The 27557-nt window shown below is 45.6% G+C and overlaps 1 protein-coding gene across 2 annotated transcripts in view; it reads right to left on the minus strand.

Annotated features, from left to right (window-relative positions):
• Window positions 1-27557, minus strand: part of CTBP2 (C-terminal binding protein 2) — a 141780-nt gene that overhangs the window by 42399 nt on the left and 71824 nt on the right. The window contains exon 2 of one of the 2 annotated variants that reach the window (XM_068400168.1): window positions 19807-19966. In XM_068400168.1, the coding sequence (XP_068256269.1) occupies window positions 19807-19864 (58 nt within the window). In that variant the 5' untranslated portion in view covers window positions 19865-19966. Of the gene's footprint in view, window positions 1-1725; window positions 3413-19806; window positions 19967-27557 lie in introns of those variants that run through there. The other variant, XM_068400167.1, reaches the window with a different exon arrangement.

The raw sequence follows: 27557 nt of genomic DNA on the forward strand, positions 1-27557 counted from the left end.
TGGAGCAACAAATGTCATCCTCATGCAAATGAGTTGGTCGTAGGCAAAAAAAAAAAAAGGGGGTTGAGTAGCAAGAAAGAGCTCAGCAGCACAGAAACACTGCTGGCTTCCTCTTGTTGTGCACTGGTAATTCTATTAAAGGGAATGGATAATATCCAAATTTTTAGAGAATAGGGTTTGTGGTTTATATATGAGACCCACGGAGGGGTCTGTTTCTCGTGGCGGAGGAGACCACTCCCAGTGCGTGTGCTCCAGTGGTCCCTCACACCAGGGCTTTCACTGCATCGGTACCAACCGGCTCCATCCAACGTACTGCAAATAAATGAACATATTTGTGCTCCCCACATTATGTCCGTTCGTCTTCTTTTTTCAGGCTTTGGGAAATAATTGTTTATTTAAAAATCCTGCCTGGATGCACTACTTTCACATCTGATCCATGTCAACACAGAACGTGTTGCCTGATAGTTAAATATTTTTTAGACTTCAATACGTTACACCAGCTACATAAAGGACACATAAGCGTGAAAGAAACGGCATCTACTTCCTAGCTGTGTAATTATGGTAAGCCAGGGAAAGGGGTGCGCCAAGTGCCTGCATTTTGACAACTTTATCATTTCCACTCACAAAATCATTCTTTATTTAGATTCCTGTGGAATGGCATCACCAGCTTGGCACCATCTCTATGCCTATAAATGGTATCCTTTTATTAAAGCTTTGCGCCTGTACGCTGGTACGGCACATTGTTTGAGCCTTGTTTGCACGGGAGTTCAGCTGAACTGCGCAGGGAGAAAATTCCCTGCTCGCAGAGTCACTACCGGGAAAAACATTCCAAGGGATTTCTTTCCCCGTTTTTCAAACAAGCCAAGCCACAAATGAATGGATTTGCCAAATTTCCTCGTGCTTTGCAGTGTGGTTTTGGGGGTTAGTTTCTGTCAGGCTCTGAGCGTTATCATCAGCGTACGTCTCCGAAGTGGAGGAGAGGAGCCTGCTCAGCTTACCCAGCTTCACATCCGAGCAGCCAAGGGCCTGGGCACTTCTAGAAGGCGAAGGGAAGACAAGGAGCCACCGTTCATTTTTATTGTTCTAGTGCTTAATGACAGGCTTTTAGTTTTAAGCACAGACCTATTACTTTAGCAGCTATATCACTTCACTTACAGGCATCTCTAGAAGGAAATCAAGGGGTTTATTTTGTACGGCTGATAAAACAGCAAATTAATAATAAGAAGAAAAGACTTAGGTAATGGCCAAAGGTAAGTCGATTCTCGAATAACACCATTAGCTATCTGATGAATTTAGTCAAAACAATGCTAACCATTTCCTCGGAGAAACACATTTGCGCCTGATAACAGCGGTAAAAAGTCAATCTGCAGCAAACCCTGTAGTCCTAATTGCTCAGCCAGCGTGGTATCTAATCTCCTGTTCTCTACAAACAACAGAAATGGCAACATTCACCCTGGAAGCATTATCTGATATACCGCTCACTTTTAACTCAAGTTGGCTAAACAAATAAAATATTTAGAATTTAACCGCAGAGCGAGAACCAGCATCTTTAGCTCCGTGTAGCCAGCATGGCCCTGCAAAGAAATCCCATTCATCTCCTTTTCTGAATGTCTAATATTTAGGCATGAAACCCCAATATATTCGACTATGTTTTTTGGGGGGTAAAGAAAGCAACAACAAAGTGGTTCTAAACTACTGTATGGGCTAAGAACCTTCGGAAATTACTTGGTTCAGGCGATGCCATGGTGGAGACGATGACGGGGGGCCCTGTGCGCCTGCTGAGCTTCGGGTACGGGGAGAGCTGGGCAGGGAAAGTGGGTCCAGTGGGTGCCAGGCTGCCGTCCCCCGGTGCTGCCGGCCGGCGGAGGAGCTGTGGGCTGCCGTGAGGGCTGGGTGCTGGTGACGCTGCCGCTGTCCGCTCCCTCTTCATCAGCTCCATGGGGACAGTGTAGGTGGTGGGGTAGGCCGTTTTGGGGCTGGCGTGCAGGTTGGCTGTGGTCATGCCGGCTGGAGCAGAGTAGGCAGAGGCTGGACGTGGGTGCACGGTGCAAGGCAGGGGGGTGTTGTATCCAGAACTGGGGAAGTGCAGCCCCTGAGGAGCCCCCGCGGAGGCAGGGTAGGTGGTGGTCTCCAGCAGGTGCTGGGTCGGGGCACTGGACGGCCGGCGGTGCAACTCCACCCCTCTTGGGGAGAGTGGCTGCAGCGGAGGTGGGGGGTGCGGGGCGGCAGGGCCATCCGTGGTGGGCCCTGAGACAAGAGGTGCCCCATAGTCGCCCGGCAGCTCGCTGCGGTGGCTGAAGCTGTTGGAGCGGGTCCTGGGGCGCAGCGCCCCGCTCCTCCGCTCCTGCCTCTGCAGCTGCATTTCTGCCTTGTAGTTGTGGGCGATGCGGGAGAGCACGCGGGCCTGCCCCAGGTTTGGAGCCACGGACTTGATGTCGTTCTCCTCCATCATGGCCAGCAGGCTCGGGGAGTCGAAGCCCTGCTGCACCAGGGCGGCGAAGGTGCTCTCCGAGACGCCCTCCGCGCGCAGCAGCGCCACGAACTCGGGGTCGAAGCTCCTCTTCACCTCCGGCCCAGGGAAGGCGGCGGGCACCGGCGGGTGGGACGGGGTCGCCACCGCCGCCTCGTAGCTGTCGTAGGGGCCCTTGGCTCCGGCGCTCTCCCTGCCTGGTCCGTAGCTGGTGCCGGTGCTGCCGGTGGGGTCCACCACCAGGCAGGTGGGGGCCGCCTGCCTGCCCCCCGCCACCTCGGGGGGCCGCTCCACCCCGTCACCGTAGGCCTGCCTGCCGGGGAAGGCGGGCGGCTCCACTGCGTACCGCGGGCCGGGGGGCTCCGTGCCGTACCGTGACAGGGAGACATCTCTGCCGCGCATCCGCTGCCCGTCCAGGGCCAGCTTGGGGTCCCTGTAGAGGCGGGCGGCCTCCGGCGGGGCGGGCGGGCGGCCCGGGGCCTGGTCCCAGGACAGTCGGCTGCCAGGTGCCCCGTAGCTCGCCAGCGGCCGGCTCACCACGTGGTCGCGGTAGCAGCGGGGGTCCTTGGGTGACCTAGCCGCCAGGGACGGGTCACTGTAGTAATCCTGGGGCGGGAGGGAGCCCCGGCCCGCCATGGCCGCCTGCCGGTCACAGTAGGCGAAGTCAGGGACAGAGCCCTTCCTCAGGGGCCCCGGGACGAAGGCGGCATCCTGGTACGGGTACGCCTCTTGCTTCAGCTCCGCGCCGCCCTGCAAGATGATATCGTTCACTCGTGGCGGCTCACACCAGCTGCCTTCACCGCCGTAGGACAGGGAGCTCCTCCGGCCCAGCGGCCTTTGGTACTCAAAGGCGTTCTCGCTCTCCCAGTTGCCTTCATACCAGCCGGCAGCGTCCCAGCTCTGCGAGCGGCCGATGTTGGGGTGCTTGCTGGGGATGGGCATCGCCACAAGGCCGCTTGCTCCTGCTGAAACGCAGAAGAGGAGGCACCTTCCTTCTCAGTGCTTCCCCGGTGTGCATCAAAACCAGACAGTGCTCTGCCTCAGCCCTCCCGGGACTTCAAAAACCACCGACCGGCAGTTTTACCTTTCAAAGTGTTGCCTGAATTATTAATTCTTTGCAATCTTAGTAGGCAAAGCATACAGCGGCCGCTGCCATCTGCTCTTGGTCCAGGCTGGCGGAGGGAGAGACCTTTCCTATGCAGTGCAGCCGCAGAAAAGGGCGGCCGTGCTCAGCCCGGATGCTTTATCCTCTGCCGCTGGGAACGGCGTGCACACATGGACAACTGGCCGGGCAGTGTGTGGGGATTAGGAGCTAAATAAAACCGCTAAAGCCCTCGCTCCATGTGACATCATTTTAGCCCGATGAAATCTCCCGCGCCGACCCAGCCAGCAACCTCAATGCAATTTCTCCCCAGGGAATGATTTTTTTTTTTTTTTGCATGGTGTTTGTTTAACACGCGTTTCATCCGTTTCAGTTGTCTCCTTCCTCGTTAGCTCAGGGCTCCCATCCGCACCAGCAGCCACCAGGAATCGGCAACGCGATAACGGAACGTGCACGTGTCCGCTCGTCCCCACACATACGCATGTGAAAATAAAAAAGCAAGCTTTAGTGTCAGCTCAATCTTAATCCACCCTGATGAAATGCTAATCCACTGCACACAGCTAAGGACAAATTAAATGGGAGCAACCAGGCAGGCCTAAAAAAAGGCCAATGCAAGATACTCGGGAATACAAGAGCGATTAGAAATTAGTTAGGTATCTGTTTAACACTTTATGAATATTGTAATTTGCTTTGGAAATTAGATTTTTTGTTGTAGTTTCAAATTAGCCATACTAACTAGGTTCCAAAAGGATTCTTTACATTATTATCATAATACACAAATCCTTTCATCATCCCAGGACAGAAAATTGTGGAGGTGTAATCTGGAATGTATAATTTTAAGACCCTAGCAGGGGTCACAGAAAAGGAGGAGAGGATCAAAGGATACAAAGCAAGAAGGAATAGTAGACTTTTGCCTATTTTCTTCCACTTCCTTTGGAAAAACTACATGTTTATGAGATGGGAAAACACTCAGAAACATCAGACAAAACTCAATTTGTATCTAGTGGTATTTCAATATTCATATGGATTAAGCTTTTTTTACACTAAGAGTAGGCAAAAGGATTTAGATGGAATCATACCACAGAAAATTGTTATTTGGGACTGTAATAAAAATTTCCATATATAGTCACTGTTTTCAGAGGAGATATTAAAATGGCTCCCCAAAACATGTATCTAAATTATCACATGCTGCTCATGCCTAAATATTCCTTTTCAAAGAAGAATAGGTCAACCGTTACTTATTGTGCTAACCACTGCCAGTGAAGCAACATTTTCCTTTTTTAATTAAAAAAATTCAGACGGAAATGATTCTGCCTTTCTCTGCTGTGATCACAAAATTCTTCACCTCCAACATGCCCCTTCCAGGACGGACCCAGTCAAAGGAATAACAGTCACCTTCGCCGGTCTGTTTGCAAGACAGCTTGTGCACTTTTCCCGGCTAATCCACAATAAATGTTTAGTGCAGTAGCCATCACATGATGGACCATTGTGCTATTATGATAGCTAAATCACTAATACAGTCTAATGCTTATACTTGCCTATCATACTAATACCTCTGGGCTATATTTCTGACCCAAATACTGACAGGATCTTTGAGTAATCCCTACATTTCTTTATTGCAGTAAATATTATAAATCCTCTTCAAACATTCTCTCCTCCAATTCCATCCCCAAGAACCACAGCCTTTAAAATTATGTTGGATATTACACAGACATGCAAAACATGGGCCCCAAAAGATTATTTATGCAATTCTCAGAGAATATCTGATTGGCATCATATTGAATTAACTAACAAACTTCAGGCACATTGGAAAATTTCTTCTTTTGTGAGAGTCAAAATGGGAAGACACATTTGTGGCTTATAAATAAAGCAGAGAACATTTTAACAAACAAAAACATTTTATTACAACAACATTTTGCTAAAGAATAAAATGTATTCCCAACTGGATACAGTAAGATCTGTGCCATTTGTTTGTTCTGAAGCACCAGAAGAAAGCTACCAAAAATGTATATGAAAAAATAAAAAAATCCTGGTCTATAGATCAAGGGCATCTTCCACCATTGTCTTCGGAGAAATCACTAACGGACATAGCCACCATGTTAAGCCCTGCTTGACAATGGAAAAAAACATGCCATAGAGAAATTAAATTTCAAAAATGCTGATCTTGAACAACTGCAAGGGAAGTCAGAAGGAAGCTTTGAGCATTTGCTACCTCTGAAAAAAACAAAAGCTTTAATAAACCCTTGGGTCGCATGATGGACACACAAAAGAAACCTTGCCCAAACCAAGAGATCTGTAACTGGTGGCCGTGCCCTGCCCGACTCCAGCTCACATCCAGGTGACAGCAGGAAGAGAAGACCCACCTCCAAACTCCCTTCAGCCCAAGGGCAGGGGCAGCCGCATGCCTGGGCCCCGAAAACCACCCATGCACCATTGCACCAGCCTGGCAGCTGTTGGGCAGAAGGACATGCTCTTCACCTCCTTCACAGGAGCCAGGAAATTTAACTTCAGACTTGCTGCTGGGAACACTCATGCATATGGATGATTTATCCCATACGCATTGACCTCAATGGAACAAATTACTATTCCTGTGCTCCAAGCTCAGCAGAGGTGAACGCTTGCAGGACCAGGGGCTGTAGGACTTGTACTCTTCCCTGCAGCCATGGGGCAGATGTCCTCTTTGGAGGGCTCTGCTGGTCCCTCTTCTTGCTGATGGAGAGCCGCTGCTGGCCCAGCAGCCAGCGGGGGAGATGTGCCCAGGAGCCGTGGCACTGGGCAGCCTCCCATGCCACCATGGCAGCAAAGGAAATGTTACACCCCGAGTGAATCAAGAAATGAATAAGAAATGACCGGAATAAAATATTTATGGATGGGCAGTAAGAGTCTTTTATTTTTCTTTTTTTGGCACTCTTAAAAGCAGTGCCTATGCAAATTCCTGTAATTCCATAGCTATTTCTGAATTCAGACCCAGGCAACAATGGCCAAGAGAGGATGCGGAGGCACCGGGACAAAACCCGACGTAACGCATCTCATCTGCACTTCTCAGGAGCGGAGGAGGTGCCGGCATTCCCGACATGAGGGGGAGATGAAGGACTGCAGGACAGGCGGAAAATTTATTCTCCCTTTATCTTTTAATTCTGGAGGTATTTGGGGGGGCAAAAACCCACACACAAAGGCAAAAAAAAAAAGCTGATCAAGAGATTAAATGCTCTGGTATTTCAGATCACGTGAAAAATGCACAGTTTTGACTTAATACCCTGAGTTTCAGTTTAGGGTTGATCTAATACATGGTAAATTTTGCTACAATACAACAACTACAGAAGAAGTCTGCTCTGAAAAAAAAGGTAACGATGGAGTAGAAGAAAGGTGGGCCCATCGTTTAAACACCGCATCCAAAACCGGGTGGCAGGAAAGCTGGTTGTGGGAACCACTCACAGTGGATATGAAACAAGTATCTTACACAGTGCTAGAAAGTGCAGTTGTCTTCCCACGAGGAGAAAGCTTCCTTTACACATAAAACCTGTGATAAGAAATCAGGGTGCTAAAGCTGCGACACAACTGTGTAAACAACATTTCTGGGTGTCTGTAGCACTGAGTTGGGGGAGGCTGGATGTGCAGTTTCATTCACATTGATTTAAAACATTTCATTACAAATTTTGAAAGCCAGTTGCTGGAAAAATTACTCTGTGCAACAAAATACTACAGATTGGTTTTAGTTTTGCTTTTTATTATTGTAAAATACTTTCCAATTACAAGTTTAAATCTTGTTTCTATTGGAAAAAATTATTTTTAATGTAGTAACATGTTGATGTTTTCTCCCAAATTATTTCTTTCTGGGAGAGAGCAGAACTGAAACAATGTAGTGAATGTGCCAAATGCCATTTCTGGCAAAAACTGTGGGGCATCAGTACTCGAAAGGCTAATTCCCTTTCAAAGGCAAAGGAATCCTACCCTTGGTAGTGAAAAATCCTCTAGAGAACATTTCATGTTAATGGAGAGAGCAGGTATTAGGACACTCAGCCTTCATACTTTGCTCTGCCACTGTCAGCGAGTAAATTGCTTAATTTCTTACTCGCAGATTCCCCTTCCACCAAGAGGGATATAATAATAAACACCTATCACATTCAGATGGTGTTCAGATTAATCAGCGTTTGTCATATGCTTTCAGGTGACAAGGTACAAAGGCACCAGTAGGATAAATGCCTCTGCCCCCACTGCCTGGGCTTGAGGACCACGCGTGATTGTGCCTAATGACCCCCAAAGCTCGGGAAGCCTTTTCTGAACATCGTCCTCCTACGCTCTGCTTTGCAGGACGCTGGGGAAGCAGAAATGAGCTTGTGCTAAACTATATTGTGGTGTACAGTGGATGCTATGGAGAGGAAAAGGAACAGCATGCTCCGTGAATAACGCACACACACACACACGTGCGTGCACAAATTAAAAAAAAAAGGGGGGAGAAGAAAAGCAGGACGAAAATGTTCCAAATCCTTGGAAATTATTGCATTTGCTACAATTTGGCTCTGCAAAAATCTCTCGCACAGTGGCAATAAGCACTCTGCCTAGATGGGCTTTCTAACAGTCTCCCGAAATTAGAGGAGTACAAAGAGAAAATTAGAAGGATTGTGCCGGAATCATTTTCAATAATCAAAGGAACAGAACAGCATCTGAAAGCACTCAGCGCTTGAAGCCATGCCACATGCTTTTACCAATTTCCAAACCAAATGCATAGATGCTTTGTAACTTCAACAAAACGCTCTCAGATACCAACTTGGTGCGTTCCAACAAAACACTCTTAAGATCAGCCGATTATTAAACAATCACTGCCTCATGTAACGCTGTACTTTGATGACTTTAAAGCAAAAAACAAAAGCTTCCATCCATTTGTAACTCAAGCCCACGGCGCTGCGACAGAAACGTGGTGTAACCGTTGGCTCGCACGCGTTACAAGCTACAGGAATGCACGAGCACACGCTGCCTCTGAATGTTACGCACAAACTGGAATCTGTAACTGGGTTCAGTTGCCGTTCCCACTGGCTACGTACAAATGGTCATATGGAAAATAAAAGGTCAATATCGCACCTAAATAGATGTGGAGGCACAGCAAAGGAGCCCACCTCCCACACCAAATAAAGCAGGGAGTTTACTCCCAAAACTGATAACACAGCCCTGCAGTGATTTCTGAGGGATTTCCCAAGAATCCCCCCAAACCCCACACGTCAACGTGACGAGGCAGGATGCAAAGCCTCTGCCACTCACACCAGCTGGTGAAGACACGCAGACGCATTTCACATAATGAAACTGCAGTGACCCTTTAGCTCATCACTGCGGACCTGACCACTTGCCTCTCCGTGGCTTTCTGGTGCCTACCTCTGCTCGGAAGGAGTTTGGTGTAGGACGCGGGCTCCTTCTCACCCTCCCGGCCAGCCAGCGCCCGGTCTCAAATCACTGCCCTGTGCCAACAGCTCTCTGGCTGGAGGCATTTCACCCGTCTTTCACTGAAGGGTCCCCTGCTTCCAATTACCTTGTATTTATCACAGAACAAGGGTATGCGCAGAAGCACCCCGTCTCGTCACTTGTCACCTCATGTCATCCTGCTCCCCTGGCAAAGCCCTGGTGGTTTGCTGTCTGGGATGAAAATTGAATTGCAGGTAACAAATGCAGGAAGCTAGCAATCATCTGAAATACACCCGCAGTTAAAAACAAGAAGCCCAGCTGTAAAACACACTTTGAGCCATGGGAATGAGCCCTACAAGCTCTTGAAGCTTCAACCAGAAACAATTTTGCTTTCAAGTATAGGGAGACTCCAATAAAAGTTAGCAGAAACAGCGTTGTCACATTCCTGCATCAACAAAGGGATAATAAAAATATCAGATGTATCCCTGCACCACAAAACTACACACTTTGAAGGACTACAAAATAAAAATCAATTTGGATGCTGAACGGCAGTCTAAAAGCCAGCAGACAAGGTTCATTGGGCACATCCCTCAACTATTCGCAAAGATCTAATCTACGAACGCTCTTAAAAATAATCCTCTAGAAATCACATCAAGTACCTTGTCTCCAAAACTGGGTATTAAACCTTGAGGTCAAATCTCATCATTTTTAGTAAGAATTCAGGATCAAGATTTAAATAGCATGTGTAATGAAAAGCATGGGAATTATATCTGTCCCAGAAAGCAGTACAGAAATCCATTGTTAAGTGAATATATACTGTAATTCTGAACTCTGCCATGCATTATCTGGGCTTTGCATAAAAAATAATTAATTACTAGATTGTAACATGATCTTGAGGAGATAAACAGGGTCAGGGTGCCTCTCCGCCTTACTTCCCCTGATGATTCCAAGAGCTTGAAATACATACTTCCCTTGTAGACCCAACGCAGATAAAAACCAAAACCAAGCCCAAAACAACACAGAAGGAAATATTACATTAATTAAAAAATATTTATGCATTGCTTTTTAAGAAGATGGATATATTGTATTATTGCATTGCAATAATCAAATCAAAGGATCAAATGTGGGGGGACCGCATCTCCAGCTATGTCTCACTGTGGTCCCTCACCATCCATGGGGACGGTTATGGGGGACGGCTGCTCCCCAACAGGGACAGCCCTGAGGCCGAAGCTGCCAGCCCTGCGTCCCTTGATTAGGTTCATTTGCTGATTCAGTCGAATACCTGTTGTCATTAGCAGGCAGCGACACTGTTTTCTCTCAAAAAAGACTCCCAGTCTGTAACTACAGGCTATTTTGTGAACTGAAGCTGCTTATTAGTAAGTTTTGAGGTGCTAGATGGCAGCAGAGAGTGGTTTTTTTTTAAAAAAAATACTAAGAAGACAATCTAAAAAAAGACAAAACAAATTAATAGTGTTAAGCTAATGGGCGATATAAAAGTGTCAGTAAGAAATGATCAATGCCTTTTAATTTTAAGGCAACAAAAATGCACAACCAACTCTAGAAAACTTGCTCTTTGAAGAAAGCTCTCAGATATAAAAGACATAATGAAAACCTTCACTGTTTTGGCACTTCGATCCGTTACATCTGTTTGTGGATACCAAAAAATATAAAAGAAAAGTTGTGTAATGTGTTTCTCTGCAGCTTTATTTTAGTACAGCCAGATGTCCTACTCCTGTCAAAATATTTACTAGTAAATATTCAGCAGAATCAGAATCAAACCTAAAAGTCTGGTCCAGATCCAAACGTCACCAGTCCTTGAAAGATTCTATCTTAGGAGTTAGATACGATTTTTTTTCTGGTATTTTGAAGGAAAATCCATCCCGTTCTCATCTGTCCCTGAGGACTGATCATTTCCCATCACATATTTGGAAGCGGTGAAGCAGCCAGCTTCCACCCCCTGGATGCTGGAGGCGGCTTCTGCAGCGCTCCCAAACTCCGGAGCTCGGGAACAGGCAACAGGGCTGCCCCGAGGCCGCCGCTCCAACAACCCCTTAACACAGCTTCTCGTTGCATATTCTGGGGATATTATCATCTTTCTGAGTAATCTTTAAACGTGGGAGAGGATTTAGAGTCGGGAGAAAAAACCCAGATATAATGACAACATGTTAATCCATAAACCAGTTAATTTAAACGGGAAATGTGGTAGGGATGAAAATTAAGTTGATGGTATTGAAGTCATCAGCTGTAATTGTTTCTTAATTAATGACATGAAGCTATAAAGCATGTTACATGGAACCTTGTCTTAAGGCTGGGGAAAATGGAAAAATACAAGGCAGAATTAAGAGTTAGACATGTATTAAGTTACCATAAATGTGGGCTTAAACGCAAGGGAACACAACAGAACTATTTTCTCCTATTTCTGTGCCTACAGCACTCAAGTCTCAGGGAAAGGGGGGCTCCCCTTCTTGCAATAGCTCGAGTCATGTATCTATTACAAAGAAGCTGCATACCAAATTAATGAAATTTTTGTCTGTAACCTTATCTAAATGTGTCTTACTCTTTCCCGGATGCCTGTGGGATTTTGTAAGGCTGGCTTCACGTCTGGCTCAAGTCCTACATCTTGTCATGCGTATCCCCCTATGGCATGTCACAGCAGACAGACTGCACATGAGTCAAAAATCTACCCAGAACTAGAAGACTACTCGAGCAGCCTAGGCCTCCATGCTGTAAGGACAGGCATACCTGTAGGTACGAGCTACACAGTACACAGTACCCCCGCCACAAAGCAGAAATTGTCCACTTACAAATATAGACAGTTCTTGATTCAGCACAGCAAAAGGGTTGAAAATCATGGAATAAGGTCAACAAGCTTGAATAATGCTGAGGTTGCTTGAACTCTCTTCATCCACAGGATTCTGTCCAATTTTTTAAAAAATATTAAAATTTTAACAAAACTTACTAATGACAAGGAATTCCCAAACCTGCTGTGCCTCTATCAGCAAATTAAGATAGTGCCTCTATCAGGGTAATTAACAGCAGTGCTGGATGGCATACTTTACCCACATTGGTAAAACAAGGTGTAACCCAGCTTTCGTGTGAACTTGAAGTGATTTTCTGAAACCTCCATAAAGGCCAAAGAACTTCACATGGACTCTCAGAAGAGCAACACACTAGGAGCAGCCAGACAGATCTTCAGTGAGCATAAATCAGCACAGGGTGCAACGGCAGAGGATCTGACAAGCGAACTCTGCCTTTTCTCTAGGCAAAATGTGGTGAGCAACCCTTCCTTAAAAGCCTGATGGTTTATGTGCTTTGAGGTGGAAACTTACAAAAAAATAAAAAGCTTTATTGTGGGGGGAAGTCCTTGTACTGTGTTTTCTATTCATGGAACAAAGAAACTCAAATCCACTAGAAAAAACAAGAAGGTCTGTATTTATTCTAAATAAGTTATTTCTACTCAGGACAAGCAGTTTCTTCCACAGTTGATATCATCTTTAACTCATTGTTTCTCATCAAATGAGTAGTGGCAATAAGAATTTCCTGAGATAATAGGATTCTATTTCTAAGCAGTAATAGTTAAGTATTATCAGATACTACCTGGCATTCAAATTTGCAAGAATGGAAGAAAATTCCTCCACCCAAATATCAAACGTACTCATTTTGGCCACTGTTATGTTACACAAAGGAGCAAGAATTGGAGGCAGCCCCTTTCCAGAGTTGCCCAGTCAGTCCCGAGACCCTCAGACATGCAACGGTCTGGAAGAGAAATGCTGAGCATTGAAACAATTCATTTTCTGGAGTTACACGTACCACAATGTCTTGTAACTGATTATTTCCTACACAATACCGTGTTAACAAAACTCTAAGGCCTGGAAAACGCGAGAATGATAGAATTCAGGTTGCTTGTACAACTTTCGTTTTGATTGCCTTGTAGTTTTTCAGGACATTTTCCCATCTGCTCCCATGACCAAGGTTCCACTATTTTTTAGCGCGAATGGACTGTAGTTGCTGAATGAGAACCTATTCTGTATTCTGCTGTTAGTGGTGGGTGAGCCCAGACCTCAAGGACACACTGTTCCGAAAAGCCAGAACCATTACAATTCTTCAGGGGCACTTCTATTGAGGGTTGTTGTGGTTTTTTTTTAATGTTAATCTTGTAATTTTTTAACCAAAAGATTTTAACGATAGGAAAGCGCACCACAAGCAGCAACCAACAGTGTAAATATTAAGTCCACTTTTATGGATGAGAAACTGAAATCAACAGCAGGTAAAAAGTACCCCTGCCACAGACCCAGGTTTGTATTTACCAGAGTACCTGGCATTACCTAGTATATTTATTCCAATATCACAGGATATGGTTTGCATTGACTTCCATCACAGGCGGAAATGTGGAATACAGAATTTCTGTCCACCCTTGAAATGACTTAACTAGCCTTATGCAGCCACGGCCAAGATAGTTTTGATGATGAAACCATCCTTTCCTTCCCCAAATTCCCTCCCCCATTTCACGGACCCCTTCCCATTGTAAAAAAATGAGCCAGCTTTAGGCTCCCACCAGTGCTACCACCATTCTCCCACCTCCTCCACTCCCCGCTCCGCTCACATCATGCTCCCCAGCACCTTCCCCACATCCTGCTGGACCTTCAGCAAGAAGGACCACTAACCAGCAGAAAATTCTCCAGATTTTTGGTTGTTGGGTTGTTTGTGGATGGTTCAGCAACTGCAGCTGGGAGAGTTCCCCAGCTCAGTAATTCAGAGCGATGACCACACACGTGCATGGATGTGCAGCACTAGGGCCACGTTGGCTCCCGACTGCTGCAGGACGTGTGGATTTTGCTCCAAGCAGCGGCTGCTGACATCAGCTCCTTTTCAGATCATATGTACTTTGTTTTAACCATCAGGTGCCTTATGCTGTGAACTCTTCAGAGCAGACACTCTCCTTAAAGAGGGCTTGGTCAAAATCCAGCCAACAGCAGACACCACCGCAAACAAATACCGAGCTATCAACCGAACCGGCTGCTGGAGGAACAAAAGCGTTTCCTAGTTCATCTTGATTTTCCTGCTTCAGCCTGAAAACGCAAGTATGTTGCTCAAGGGCTCCTGTTCCTTTTCCTTTGAATGGCCACAAAATCAATGGGGAAACATGAGAACAGAGAGAAAACAACCATCCCAACTGGCTGGTGTATCACGGGAAGAGGCTTATTCAAGTTTTTCAAGAAGAACTATTGCATCAAAGGACAGACCAACCCAAGAGGAATCAGCATCCATGATGGTGTCCCACTCCCACTGATACACACGGTATGTGAAGGGTCAAGGCCACACATAGATACTACAGTGACTGGCAGGTAAATACTCGAGGAATTCCTAAAGGAAATATAAATTATGGGTAACACCTGAGAAGCCTCACCCAGAAAGGACACTAGGGTGCCACTCCGAATGTAAGTCAGCAAGTCAAAAAGCCAAGAAACTCAGGTATTAAGCACTGAAAAGTATTATGTGACTGCACTGGCATTTATCAGCCATTAGACATATCAAAGAACCTGAAAGAAAACAAAGAATCTGAACGGCCTGTTCGGCACGGCAAACCGTTCCGCTGTTTTGCAAAGTAAAAGGCAGCTTTGGTGGCACAAACTGACACGTAAGGACATGATTTCCTACTGGATAATGACAAATCCTGAAGCAAAAGCTCAATCAGAAAATGTCTGGGCTCACTTGGCCCTGCAATTATTTTTTTTTTCTTTGCTTCTTGTTCATCCCAGGGCTGCCACTTTCAGGGCGTGTGTTGAAAGCTTAACCAACTCATAAATGTCAGTGCAAACTTTAACCTACAAAGCCAGGCATTAAAATTTCATGGCACTGGTGTTGAAGACAGCAAGGCAGCGCAGTCACAATGGTATGGAGCAGAGGCAGCACTTGGGATCATCAGGGAGGAATTGAGTGGGGTTGGGAAACCCGTGTTTTACACACTGCCATCCTGTATCCTGGGTGTGCCAGCACTACTGCCTCGTCCCTGTTATGTTTCTACGTTTTATGAGGAAATGACAACGCAGCCTTGTACACTGCCATAGCAGCTTCTCCTCTGGCTCCCCAGCCAGGCTGTTCCTGAAAACACCGCCAGCAACTGTGGAGGGCTGCTCCTCACTCCCTGTCTAGCTCCCAGTATTATTTAAAAATTTTTTAAACATATTCACAGAAGCACAGGATAAAGAACAGCCGAGCAAGCAGCAGGCTGGGCAGCAAAAGTGATGCTTCAAGTTATTTCCTTGCACAGGAACGCGTTGTGCGAGCACCGGAGCCCCACGGGAGCGATGGATGCCACGTGCCAGGAGTGCCACGGTCTTCTGAGCTTGGGGTTTCCCGGAGGCATTGCTGCACACCTTGTTCTGCCACAGGTAGCACAGAAAAAACGACTCCTAATCTCCTTCTGTTGTTGTTTCCTAAATGAAAGGCAGGTGAGCTTCTGCCCTGAAGGTTATTGCTGCTGATGGTCTGAAATTGCTGCTGTGAGTCGCACGCTGCGACAAGCCACGTTGACCAGGGCAAAACAGCGTATCAGCGACACTGCACATCTTGCCCACATTCTGCCATCTTAGCAGGGCCTGCCACGGTTTCTCCTGAGCCTGGCGCTTCGCTCACTTTACGCTGCCCAGAGGGAGGCAGAGGAGGCTGGGAGCACTGAGGAAGAGCAGGAGGAAACTGCCAGGCTCACAAGACAAGAAGAAATAACGCATGTACCTGTAGGATCCTGCAATTGGAGACCATCGTAACAAACTAAAGTCAGGGCAGTCGTGAAGGATAGAAGGGTAACCTTATTTCTCGCAGCACCTAAGTTTGAGGGCCAGTTGTCTGAGCTCCTGCTCTCACCTTCCTCGCGCAGGCTCTGTCCTGCCTCCTTGCTCCGCTTTACTCCGTGCTCATCTTCCCCTAACCCTGCTGCTCGCCCTGTGCTCTGGCAGAGGTCCCGCCTCGCACCCACCGTCCCTGTGCCCGGAGCAGCGTTACAGAGCACACGACACGACCTCCCACTGCATTAGCTGCGCTCCCTTCATTTCTTCTTTCAAAGGATGGGAAATTGCCCCAAATTTGGGAACACTTACAGGCACGCTCCTGAGACCACAGCAACTCTGCTGCAAAATTCAGACCCTTTTTATCCAAAACAGAGCTGGCAGGTACCGTGGCTGCAGGATTGCATCTCTGCTTTGTCTCGGACACAGCAAAAACAACATCCCTCTCCATCTCCCGCTCAGACGCAGCTCCACAATTTTTGCTGGAACTATTTTTTTTTTTTTAAATTCACCTCGAGGTAAAAACTCATCTTGGAATGGAAAATTTCAGCTCAAACAAATTTAAAATGTGGCAAACTTACAAGCTAATGGGAACAGGATCTGAACTAGGGGGTGCTGGTCAAGTCTAACTAAACACAGCACCAGCAGCTCCACCTCTAAAGCATATTTTGACCCACTACTTAATTAGACACAATTCCACAAACAGGAATTATGTAAACCACTCCGCATATATTATTTTCAAAAGCCCCAGCCATTCACTGGATACATCTTTCCACCCACACGGATCTAATTATAGAACTGGCACCCAAACTCTCTGGGACAACCAGAAAAGAAAGAAACGGGTAAGCCAAGATCACTGCGAGCACACCCTGACTTAGCTTCATTCGGACGAGCATCACAAACCCGCTTAATTCTTAACAGACTGCTCTAAATGTCTTTATAAAATTTCTTTATCCCCTCAAGTCTGCATCTTTATCCCACCCAAATTTTTCTATAGCGCAAAATCCATTACCTGGTGCAAAACGCTCGCCTCGTCAAAACAGCCTGCTTAGAGGGAAAAGTAACGCTGTCATACAAAGATGTCATAACTACATATTTTAAAGAAAACAAAGGAACTGGTCAAGCTGAGTAACGCAACGAGGCTGAACTGCTTCTCTTCCTGGAAGACTCATAAACCTGCCTATAAAGGCTAGGAACTGGCATCTTCAAAGATACGCTCCCCCCCTTCTATGCCTTGGATTATTTTTCCATGCCAGATGCACGTTTAACAGAGTAATACAAACACTGCAGCTTCTTAATATACTCTCTTAATACTGTGGCAGGCTGTAAGCAATTTCCCTCAACATGTGACTAGTTATGTTTTAGTAAGCTCATATGAAGAAGAACCCTCGGTGGCAGTTCATACAGTACAGGGAAGACCTGAAGTGTTAAGTATTATCATTTGGCAGTACAGATAGATAGCGATTACAACACGTAGCCTGAGGATATTTCACCTCCAGACCTGCCACCATCCTGCTGTGTGGAATAAAGTCTGTTCCTAGCAAACTCTCCAAGGGTTTGTGTTGTGAACAGTAGAATGGATGGTGCAGTATACGCGACTTCATAGAAAGCACAGAAATCCACCTAGGTACTACGAAACATTTAGCGTTGCATCGGGTAAATACAGCTTTGTATCCCGTCCACTTGTTTAAAGAGAAAAGCTGCACAAGTGCTGCCACAGAACAGGAGCTCATTAAAAGTGACTTCTTTGGACCAAGGTGCACTCAGCTTAATGGAGCAGCAGAGGTTCTTCTCACCGAACACCATTCTGTTAGCAAAGACTCCTCTCATCAGTCTGCTGAAGTAGTTCCCTCATTTCTCCTCATCTTTCACCAAATATTCCATTTGCCTTTCGAGACAAAACCAAGAGAAATTCTCATTTTTTTCAAATTGTGTTTTCACAACAGCTGGAATGGCCCCTCTTCAGTGCTTTACTATGCTATAATCCCAGATTAGGAGCCTATAATAAAAAATCGCCATCAGAGAAGCCAGTGTAGTATACCGCTGTCCTACAAGTCCAGTATTTTGGAAAATCCTAAGCTTTTTGCATTTTTCGAGGTAATTTTTACCATTTTGCTTACACTCAGTCCTAATCTGTTGCTTATAAATACAACACAACAGAGTCTTACAGCGGTGAATCCCATCAGTTCAATCAAATCACAAAACAAGCAGCAAATGACAAAGTATACTTTAAAAAGTTATGTCTTCTGCACATTTACAGATTAGAAAAGAATATCTTTTGACCAAGGAAGAAGAAAAAAGCTCATATATCAGAGGAAAATAATCTAAACTTCAATCACATCTAAAGCTCTGTTAGCAGGTTTGTCGTACGATCCTTTTGAATTTCTTGTACACTCAGCAACTAGATCTGATAGTAAACATCAAACCGGGAAGACGGCTTTTGAAAATCAAGGCTCAGCTGATAGAACTCTTTCAAGTCAAGTTCAAAGTAAATTCTGAAGATGAGATAGCGTACTACACCTGAGTGTTTATGACATTCAGTAGGAGAAACATGCAGCTCCACACTGCAGTGTACCCTGGATACTCCTTCCTAACTCTCATCTTCTCTGCTTTGCCTCCCCCCTCCAAAATTAACAGGGCAAAATTAATAGAGCTGAGTAACTCATGACAAGTTTAAAGCAACAGCACGAGAGTTTTACTTTGACATGCTAGAGTAAGCAAGGTATAACACACCAAAATCAAGGCAAAACCCACCCTGTCCTGCTGATCAGCATTTTATACTCGCTGGAAACTCCACAAAGCTCCACACATTTTGCTCAAACGGATGCAGTACAACTCCCTTGTGAGCTCTGTGCTTTCATCCACAAGCAAAAACTATTTCACCTCGTTGGCACTCAAGTACTACTGCAAATTGTTACTCTGCAGGCCACTATCTGTCTCCTTAAGAGCAGATAAACACTGGAACTCTTTAAGAGATACGACTTAAGATACTCTTCCTAAAATAACGTTCTGTTCTGCTTTTGCTGTTGATGGTAAAACTTTCATGAGTGTCAGTTTGCATGAGAGAATTATCAGAGTGTACACCAAAAAGGTCAGAGCTTGTTTGCCATCGCTTCATTTCTATCATATGCAACTTACCCTATGTGAGCTGCAACAGAAAACTTTACCTATAGCCTTTTTCTGCTGGAAAACTGAATAAAGAGAAGGTAAAAGTCACCTGTGCTGCGACACTGTAACACACCACTAATAAAGAACCATTTTCAGCAAATCTGCCTTATCACCACACACCAAGGAAAGAAAAGCCATTCTAACAATTTTCCCAAACCATCAGAAATACTCCGACTGTGACATTTAAATTTTCCATAGGATGACAGTCAATATTAAGGGAGATTGTCTACTTTCACACCCCCTGAGTGAAGAAGCAACTCTGACACAGCCAAATCTCCACCTTTCTCTGAGAAGCAAGTGAGAGCCTGACCTGGGGAAGGATGAGGGCAGCTGCATGGAAGTGGAGGACGCTGGGTTTTATCTGAACGCCTCGCAAAGCGCTCCCCCAGCCCTGCAGCCAGCCCCAGGAGAGCAGTGGTAGGGGCTTGTGTCCGAAGTCTTGAGCACTGGAACTGGCACCGCTAGGAGAGGGAAGGGAGGAAAGTTACGGCACCAGCCTCTGCGTCCCGGCTCTTTCTCCAGCCAGAGGAGACCTCCAGAAAGCAGCACAGAGTACAACTCTCTTCTAAAGACAGTATAAATTTAAGCTGTGTTTCAAATTGGGACTGACTAGATCATTTCAGTAGGAATTAGGATAAAAGGAGACCTGGTAATTAAACAAAAGTCCTGAGTCCTGTTCACAGGACAACAAATGACTTTCAAATTAGGAACCAGTATATCCCTTGCCAATGTTTCAACATCGGTATGACTATTTGAGCCAACACAGAGGACAGGGCATCTCATCCTGGATCTCTTTATGTCTAAGTGCTGTAAAAAACAAGGCAATATTGGATATTCTACCTTAACCATCTGTCAGCTTTTATAGAAAAACCGGAGCATACTCTTACCTTCACAAATTCTGTCCAGTCGCTGCCGCTTGACTTTGTGTTTATCCACAAGTGCCATTCTTGATGGTATTTTGTAACCTTCTGATTCAAAAAGCAAAGCAGTCCCCCAGGAGCTTAGGAAAATTCACAGGAGTCGGCGTGCATGCCGCCACTGTCGATCCTGCAGAGGAACGGAAGGATTCATCAGGATTTCCAGCACACCAGGTGAGACCTGCCCGTGCCCAACAGCAGAGCAGGTTTCTAGATGGACACAGCTGCCAGTTTAGTGCTTCCAACCCCAGCGTCCCACCGGTCACGCATCTTATGCTGCAAATGAAGTTGACAGCCCCTTCATCGTCCCTGCTACCAGAAAGAACAGCGTTGTACACAAGAGCTGCTGAAGTACTGTACGGCCTTTCCAGTTTTATTTCTGTCTTAAAAATCTATTCCTAGCAGATAAAATCCATCAAGCTATTTTGTAGGCTCACAGACACTGAAAGATTATTAGAGAGTATATAAAAAAGAGAAAGTAGCTTTTTCTCTTCCAGTACTTTCACACACACACACAGACCACTTTCATGTCTTATTTAAGCCTTGCCCTGTAAAACTCATCAATGGACCCTGAATTTGCAACTAGACCTTGGTACATATTCCAGCTGTCACCTTCTGTCCAGCCTGTCCTTACCTTCATACTTGAAGGGCTACCATTAAACTTTGGGTGCCAGAGCTGCCGCTTCTAGGGTACACACTTTTAAATGTCCATGAAATAAAGCAGTATGTGTGACTGATTTATAAGAAATGCTCTGCCAAGGGACAACAGCTACAGGCTGTTCTGCATTTTGGTGCCACAGAGGAAGACCCTAAATGGATCCTCTCAGGTCTGATGCTTTTGCTCCTACAGAGAGCCAAAGGTTTGTTTAATCCCTGAACGCTCCGACCTGAGCTCAGGCTGCAGACCCCGAACGTGCCGTTATGGCACTTGCACCCAACAGCTTCATTGTAAAATCCAGGTATGAGCTTTTCAAAGCAAGTTCCACAACAGTGTTTATGAATCAAGACATACAAGAAGAGACCTCATGCTGACAACTGAATTCAAACAATTCAACACTACACGCACTAATTTTCACTGAGTTATGCTACGCTGCCAGTGATTCAACAATCTCTCTTATATTTTAAGGTGAAGACAGATGACCCTGATACGAGCTACAAACCCTCCAGGGATGCATCCTGCTCAAGAGGCTCCTGCCACCCCCAGCCATCCATCACCCTTTTAAGCCTACTTAAAGGTGCCAAAAGAGCAGAATTAGTGGAAAGCTGCGATTTCCAGAAGCAAAGCAAAACACCACCATGCTTTTAGAGGCCTCACAAGGAGAGAAGGGGAAGAGGGAGGCAGGCACAAGCGCAAGCACAGCAAGAAATCCTTTCCTGAGTGGCCATCTGTATCGTGCTGCAAAGTCTCGACCACTCTGCCTACAAAGTAGCAGAAAGGGTTAAAAAAATAAATACATTCTGAAAAGCCAGCAATAACCACAAGCTTGGTACCACTTGTTCAAGCTGACCCCCAAACAGCACCTCCGTGGCAGGTGAATTTTCACACTGCATTATTTGCAAACACAATTTTCACGACAAACTAAAAACCCGCCGGGTTCACGTCATATAGGACACAGGAGAACAAGACAGCAGGAATCAAAAAAATCCAGGCTGGTGTCCCAAAGTTGACCTTGGGCAACGTCTGTAACCTCGACTTCTGCTTCCCCTTCTGTAGAGCAGCGATAGCAACACTTAACCCATCCTCTCGAAACACTTCGGGTTCTTCATATTCCCATAGTCCGGTCAGGCGTTTCTATCTTGCATTTCATTGCTCTGCAACAGCTTACGGCTCTCCTAAAACCACCGCCAGTGAAGCAATAAATTCCCAGAAAACACAGTTAACAAACGCCATAGGCGAGGCTGAGCATGCAGGAGGCTCTAACAAAGCCGCTGCGTACCGAGATGACAATTTCATGGAGATTATTGTTATTATTATAAATGGTTATCAATTATGCATCACATTGATAGTTAATTTATAAAAGGAAAAGGGTTGTGTTGGTACAACTGAATTCTGACTAAGGGAAGATGGGCGATTTCCTGGTAGTTAATGGCCAATTTCCCAGCAGTGCAACTGCAGCATAATCTCCGAGATTTATAGCAATAATTAATTGATTTTTTTTAAACATAGGGATGCTAAAGAGCACAATTCCCACTCACATTAATAATTAATGTAACATTCTAAAAGAAGCAGAAAACTTCCATTCCAGAGGCAGAAGATTGCTACAGTCAAAGTATTTCTTACAACAAAAATTAAACTGTTAGTGTAGCTAAAGCCAGAGTAGCTAACAGCATTGCCATGACCAACATTTAAAAGTACACACATGGATTTTTACCTCTATTACATTCTACTCCACTTCCAGGGAGAAATACCAGGTTATAAAAAAGACATGTCAGGAGAGAAAAAGTTAGTGTTTTGTTCTGAAAATGCTCAAATGGTTCATTCTGTTGGGGCTGCAACTCTTTCCCCCTTTTTTCTCCAAACAAAACCAATATGCAAAGTGTATTTAATTCTGACAGAGTGCATTTTCTGATGGACGAATGCTTCCATTAAAGTTCTTTTCTCCTGCCATCTCAATTCCCTGCATTACTCCCTGGAGGAAAACTTTCTACAAAAGAAAGTAACAACAATCAGAGAAATTACTGCTCGCGTTATCAGAATCCCGCACAGCTTAATGTAACGCCCATGCATGAACTCCTTCCTAATGATGTTAACGCTTCCATCTTTGCTTGACAGGTGCCCATGATGATATCAACCAGCAATCAAAGCCCAACTCTGAAGACTTATTAAAAATGTGGCAGAAGCTGCCGAGCAGGATTTGGCAGGGATGGAGAAGATGGAGAAAAGCAGATGTGCGGGGCACAGAAACAAGCGGACACCCCCCAGCCTTCGTACGAAGCTGTAATTAAGAAAGCAGTTCTGCCATTTGTGGGATGGAGGACACAATTAGTTGTGCACCCAACTTCAATCTATCTTCAATGATTTCTACATCCAACCCAATCTCAAAACAATCGCAAGGCTAAATGTCCCCCCACAATAAAATAAATACAATCAGGCTAGGCAGAACAAAAACCACGGTCAGCAATTAAAGTAACAGAAAACCTCATTGTATAAGGAAATTTGAGAGAGAGAGGCGCACGCACCAAAATTGTACTTCATCTTCAGCAAGATTAGGAAACAAGTGAAGTGATTTACATACAGTAATTGCATGGCCGTGTTAGCCTCCAACAGCGTCTTTCAAAATGTAAATTTTCTTGAAAACCCTCGGACACGATGCTAGCCCAGCAGTTATTTATTTATTTAAGGAAGGAACGTACTTAAATACAACGTTTTAGGAAAAAAACAATCCTGACGTAACACATTTAAATAGCTTCTTAATACTGCCTGTTAAATACCACAATCCATGAGCCAGAAAATGAGAGCAGAGAAAGCTGTATTAGGGCTTATTTTTCCTGCTTTCGATGGAAGACAAAAAGAAAGAAAAGCTGATTTTCCAAAATAAAATGCATTGTTAGACAAAAATTAGAGAAAGGTGACTTCACGAAGAATGTGTTGTCCTCTAAGCTCTGTTGTATCATCTTTCCACAGCACAAAATCACAGAATCAATCAGGTTGGAAGAGACCTTTGGGATCATCGAGTCCAACCATTACCCTGACACCACCATGTCAACTAGACCAGGGCACTAAGTGCCATGTCCAGTCTTTTCTTAAACACCTCCAGAGATGGTGACTCCACCACCTCCCTGGGCAGCCCCTTCCAATGGCTAATGACCCTTGCTGAGAAGAAATGCTTCCTAATGTCCAACCTGAACCTCCCCTGGCGAAGCCTGAGGCTATGTCCTCTTGTCCTGTCGCTAGTTGCCTGGGAGAAGAGGCCGTAGGTAGCGCAGTGCCACAAACACGGGCAACATCTATTTTAGAGCATCCATCACAGGCATCACCATCAAACCATGGTGGCACCCAGCAGGCCACTGAGCCCCCGTCCCAGTGCTCTGGACCAAACCGTGTCTCACCACGTTCCCCCTCTGTGCACAGCCCCGGGAAAGCGGAATGGTGCTCCCTACACCCCGTTTTGCGACGAGCCGAAGCCGCACAGCCCCGCTGCAGCGCCGCAGGCTTTGGTAAGCATCATGCAACGGCACCTGTGTGTCCTGCCCAAAACGCAGCTCATCGGCTCGGATGCAATAAAACCCCGACTGCTGCTTCTCGAGGTGTGAATGAACAAGTGGTACAAACGCACCACTTCTGCCAGCGAATACACGGCTGTAGGTTAAGTGCGATTCCGCTTTAACTACAAATAAGAGCACCCTTCTAAACAATCAAAAAAAGCGTGAGCACACTTCCAGACCCCGAGTGGAGTCAGCAACCTGTTGCTCACAATTTCCGACTACATTTTCTACCCTCTACAAAACATGGCATCACCAAAACGGAGATTCCCTACTACAGAAAACTCCTAGCTCCATGAACTGCCAAAGCTCCCATTTCCAAACAGCAAGGGAAAATCTCCGCCCTTCCTCACATCTAAACTGGGTTCCCACATGTACAACTCCTTACTTAAACGAGGGAAAATCCACTTCGAATGTTTTGGTGATACCGTCGGACACTTCCTAGGCTCCTGGGAAAGGAGAGGTTCCCGGAGAAGGTTTTGTACTTGTGATTACTGCAGGACATCAGTCCTGGAAGCAGACCAGGATGCCCAAGCGGTCCGTAATGGTGAAGTTGGTGTCTGCTGATGCCAAGGGCAGCTCTCCCTGCCTCCTCCACGTTAAGGTCCAGTTTTCCAAAGCTCGATGGCACTTGAATTGAGATTTCAATGCCAGAACAGCCCTCAGAGCTGTGAGCTGTTTAAGCCCCGCGTTAGCATCACCGGGTGTTAACCATTCCAAACTGGCTGCCCATTTCCATGGCTGATCGCTTCAGATGTCGGCAGCTGCCGCGGGGAGGGCAGGAGGGGCTGAGAAGTGAGTTCGGCGTAAGAAAGGAAACGCAGAGAAAAGAAAGAAGGAGACACACAGAGATAATGACAGGGGAGGGAAGCGGACAAAGGAGACGGTACAATGCAGGAGGAACACTCTGTGAACACTGTGTCATCCTTCCTCCCTACGCCGGCGGCACGTCCTTAAGTGGGATGCCCTGCTCAGCCCCCGTCACCTTCTCCTCTCTCTAAAGCCCTGGCATGATCGCAGGGGAGGAGGGAAGCACATGGAGGAGAAAGGAGTGAGAACACGATCCTTTTTGAGATCCTTTTCTCAGATGTTTTCTTTTAAACAACAACAAAACAACATGGGGAACTCACAGTGTCACCATTAAGCCCGACAGCCCGGCAGGGATCAAAAATGGATGAAACATTTATATGGGTAGTGAGAACAAACACAGATTTTCATTAGCTAAAATAAAAAATAGTTTTGGGTTTTTTTTTAAATGCCTGAGGGAGGTAAACCCTCACACTTGGGAAGAGGAATCACACAGTTTCTGTGTGGCCAGGGTTCAGACTTCTCCTGCTCCATTAAATGCTCTCGGCAATTGCATGGGAAACAGGATGCTGGGGAGAAAAATAAAAAGGCTTTTTCCCAATTTCTGGAAGAACTACCTTGGCTGTACATCAAACCTCAGTGCCAGGCTCCCAACAGCCTGCATTCCCTCCCTATGCACCCTCAGCACCCTCCAGACAGTGAGGGCAGGACTCTTGTTACAAAACCATTGTTAATTAGGTTTAATGCTTTTACTAGTTATTAGTATGATTTTGCTGCCGCAGCGTGTTCAGCGATGTTTTGCATTAAGGCCTCTCCGTGGGAACGACTGGATGACGCCGTGGGTGGCAATAAGCCTTTTTTGTCTAGGTGACTCTCTTTTTCTCTGCCCAGAAACTTAATGACCCAAGTCTTGCCCCCCCACTGCCTACCTGGTGCCTTCCCCCGAAAACCGCTGAGGAAAGTGCACTCCCGGGTGCCGCAGCCTGGCAGAGAAAGCAGTAACGCAGCAGGTTAAACGTGCTTCCCGAGGAGCCGGCACTCCCACGTTAGCACCTGCTGGTGGCAAATAAAGAGCTCTTCTGCTCTTCACCGCACAGAAAAGGAGAATAACATGCTGTAGGAGTCTTGTGCAGAAGAACTGGTAACAATCCTGAGGAACTTGCTATTATATGAGTGAACAAAATGTACCATAACGGCATATGAGCCTGCACATCTGCTGCTAAATTAAACACGCTACATAATGATGCAGACCACATCTTAAAACACTGTGCAACAAGATACAGACTGTGCTAAAATAGTGAGGCTTCAAAGCTGACATGGAGGGCCTGAGCCTGCATTCCTTTCAGCCCTTGAAAGTCACGGTGAGTATCCCTCATCAATTCTGCTCCATCAAAGCTACTTGTTGACTCAGTAAAAGAAGAATCACAATTATATATATATGCCCTTCAAAGTGAAAAAAGACATATGGGTTTGTAGCTTTTTCCTTCCTCTCCATCTTAATGATGCACAAAGCATGAGAGAGGGTTTTTTTTTTGTTTGGATTTGTTTTTTTTTATAAAGTTGCTTTAAGAATCGTATTTCAGGTCACAAACTGTGCTCCAGATTGGGTTCTCGGTAGCCAGAAAGATGTTATGAAGACCTGCTGAAATAACAATATTCAAGTTGCCACAATAGCCATGGTACAAAAGAGAAGGGAGGGAGATGCCTATTTTATTTTTCAACTTTTTTTTTCCAATTTTGTTTTCCAACATTAGTGACTAGTTCTTGGCTTTCAGCAAAGAAGATCCAGGCATGCTCCCTGGACAGGCAGGAACAGCCCTCCGCAGATCCTCCGTGAGTTTCCAAGTAAAACCAGGAAATACCAGAACTGGCACTCCTTTAATTCCTAAAGCTAAAACACAAACAAGCAACCCAACCAGACAGCGAGAAAATTGCTTTAAAGAAAATAACTGTCATCTCTCTTTCTGCCATCCAAAGTGAAGCCGGTCGATGCTCTGCTTACCCTGCACCGACAGCCTTCAGGGGCCTGGTACTGGGCAAAACAATAACCAGGAGCTGAACCCAAATTATCCACTTAGCTTCAAGAGGGCCTAATCCATCTGCTAATTAATCATGGGCCTCCTTCAGCCTCTCTTATCTTGTTTTTCTAAGTATCTGAGGCTGATAGCACACACACACTGATAGTGCTACAGCACATAACTGGCTGGGAAACTACCCTTAACTTTTCAAATAAAACAAGAGGAAATGATACATAAATAATCTTACAGTCTCCAAAGGTCCCTGCCATACTGAAAAATAAAATCTCATTCTACATTTTACCAGAGTTCTTTAAATTACTCGCTATTTATTTTCACTAATCACAAAGCCTAATGCTGGAGCGAGGCGAACTGTTGTTTGCACATCTGGACAACCCAAAGCTCTCCTCTACTCAAGCCGTTATCTGCTCCTGTACCAACATCAGCACGGCCAAATTAGAAACCCCGAGAAAAACGACTATTTGCTGGTTTGTCAGCTGGGCTATGCAGTTACTTGGCCATTAGAGGGCATTTGATACTGCAGAGTGAAGGGCTGGCACACAGCTTGTCAACAGCATCACTAACCCCCACCTGGAGCTGCTGGAGAACAGGTTCTGTCTACTCTCATGTAGTAATTGCCACTTTTCAACCTTTCCATATGCTGTATATAGATGAGCAAGCAAGAGCAACGACAAG

The sequence above is a fragment of the Nyctibius grandis genome, chromosome 4, assembly GCF_013368605.1.
Source record: "Nyctibius grandis isolate bNycGra1 chromosome 4, bNycGra1.pri, whole genome shotgun sequence".
NCBI classification, from domain to species: domain Eukaryota; kingdom Metazoa; phylum Chordata; class Aves; order Nyctibiiformes; family Nyctibiidae; genus Nyctibius; species Nyctibius grandis.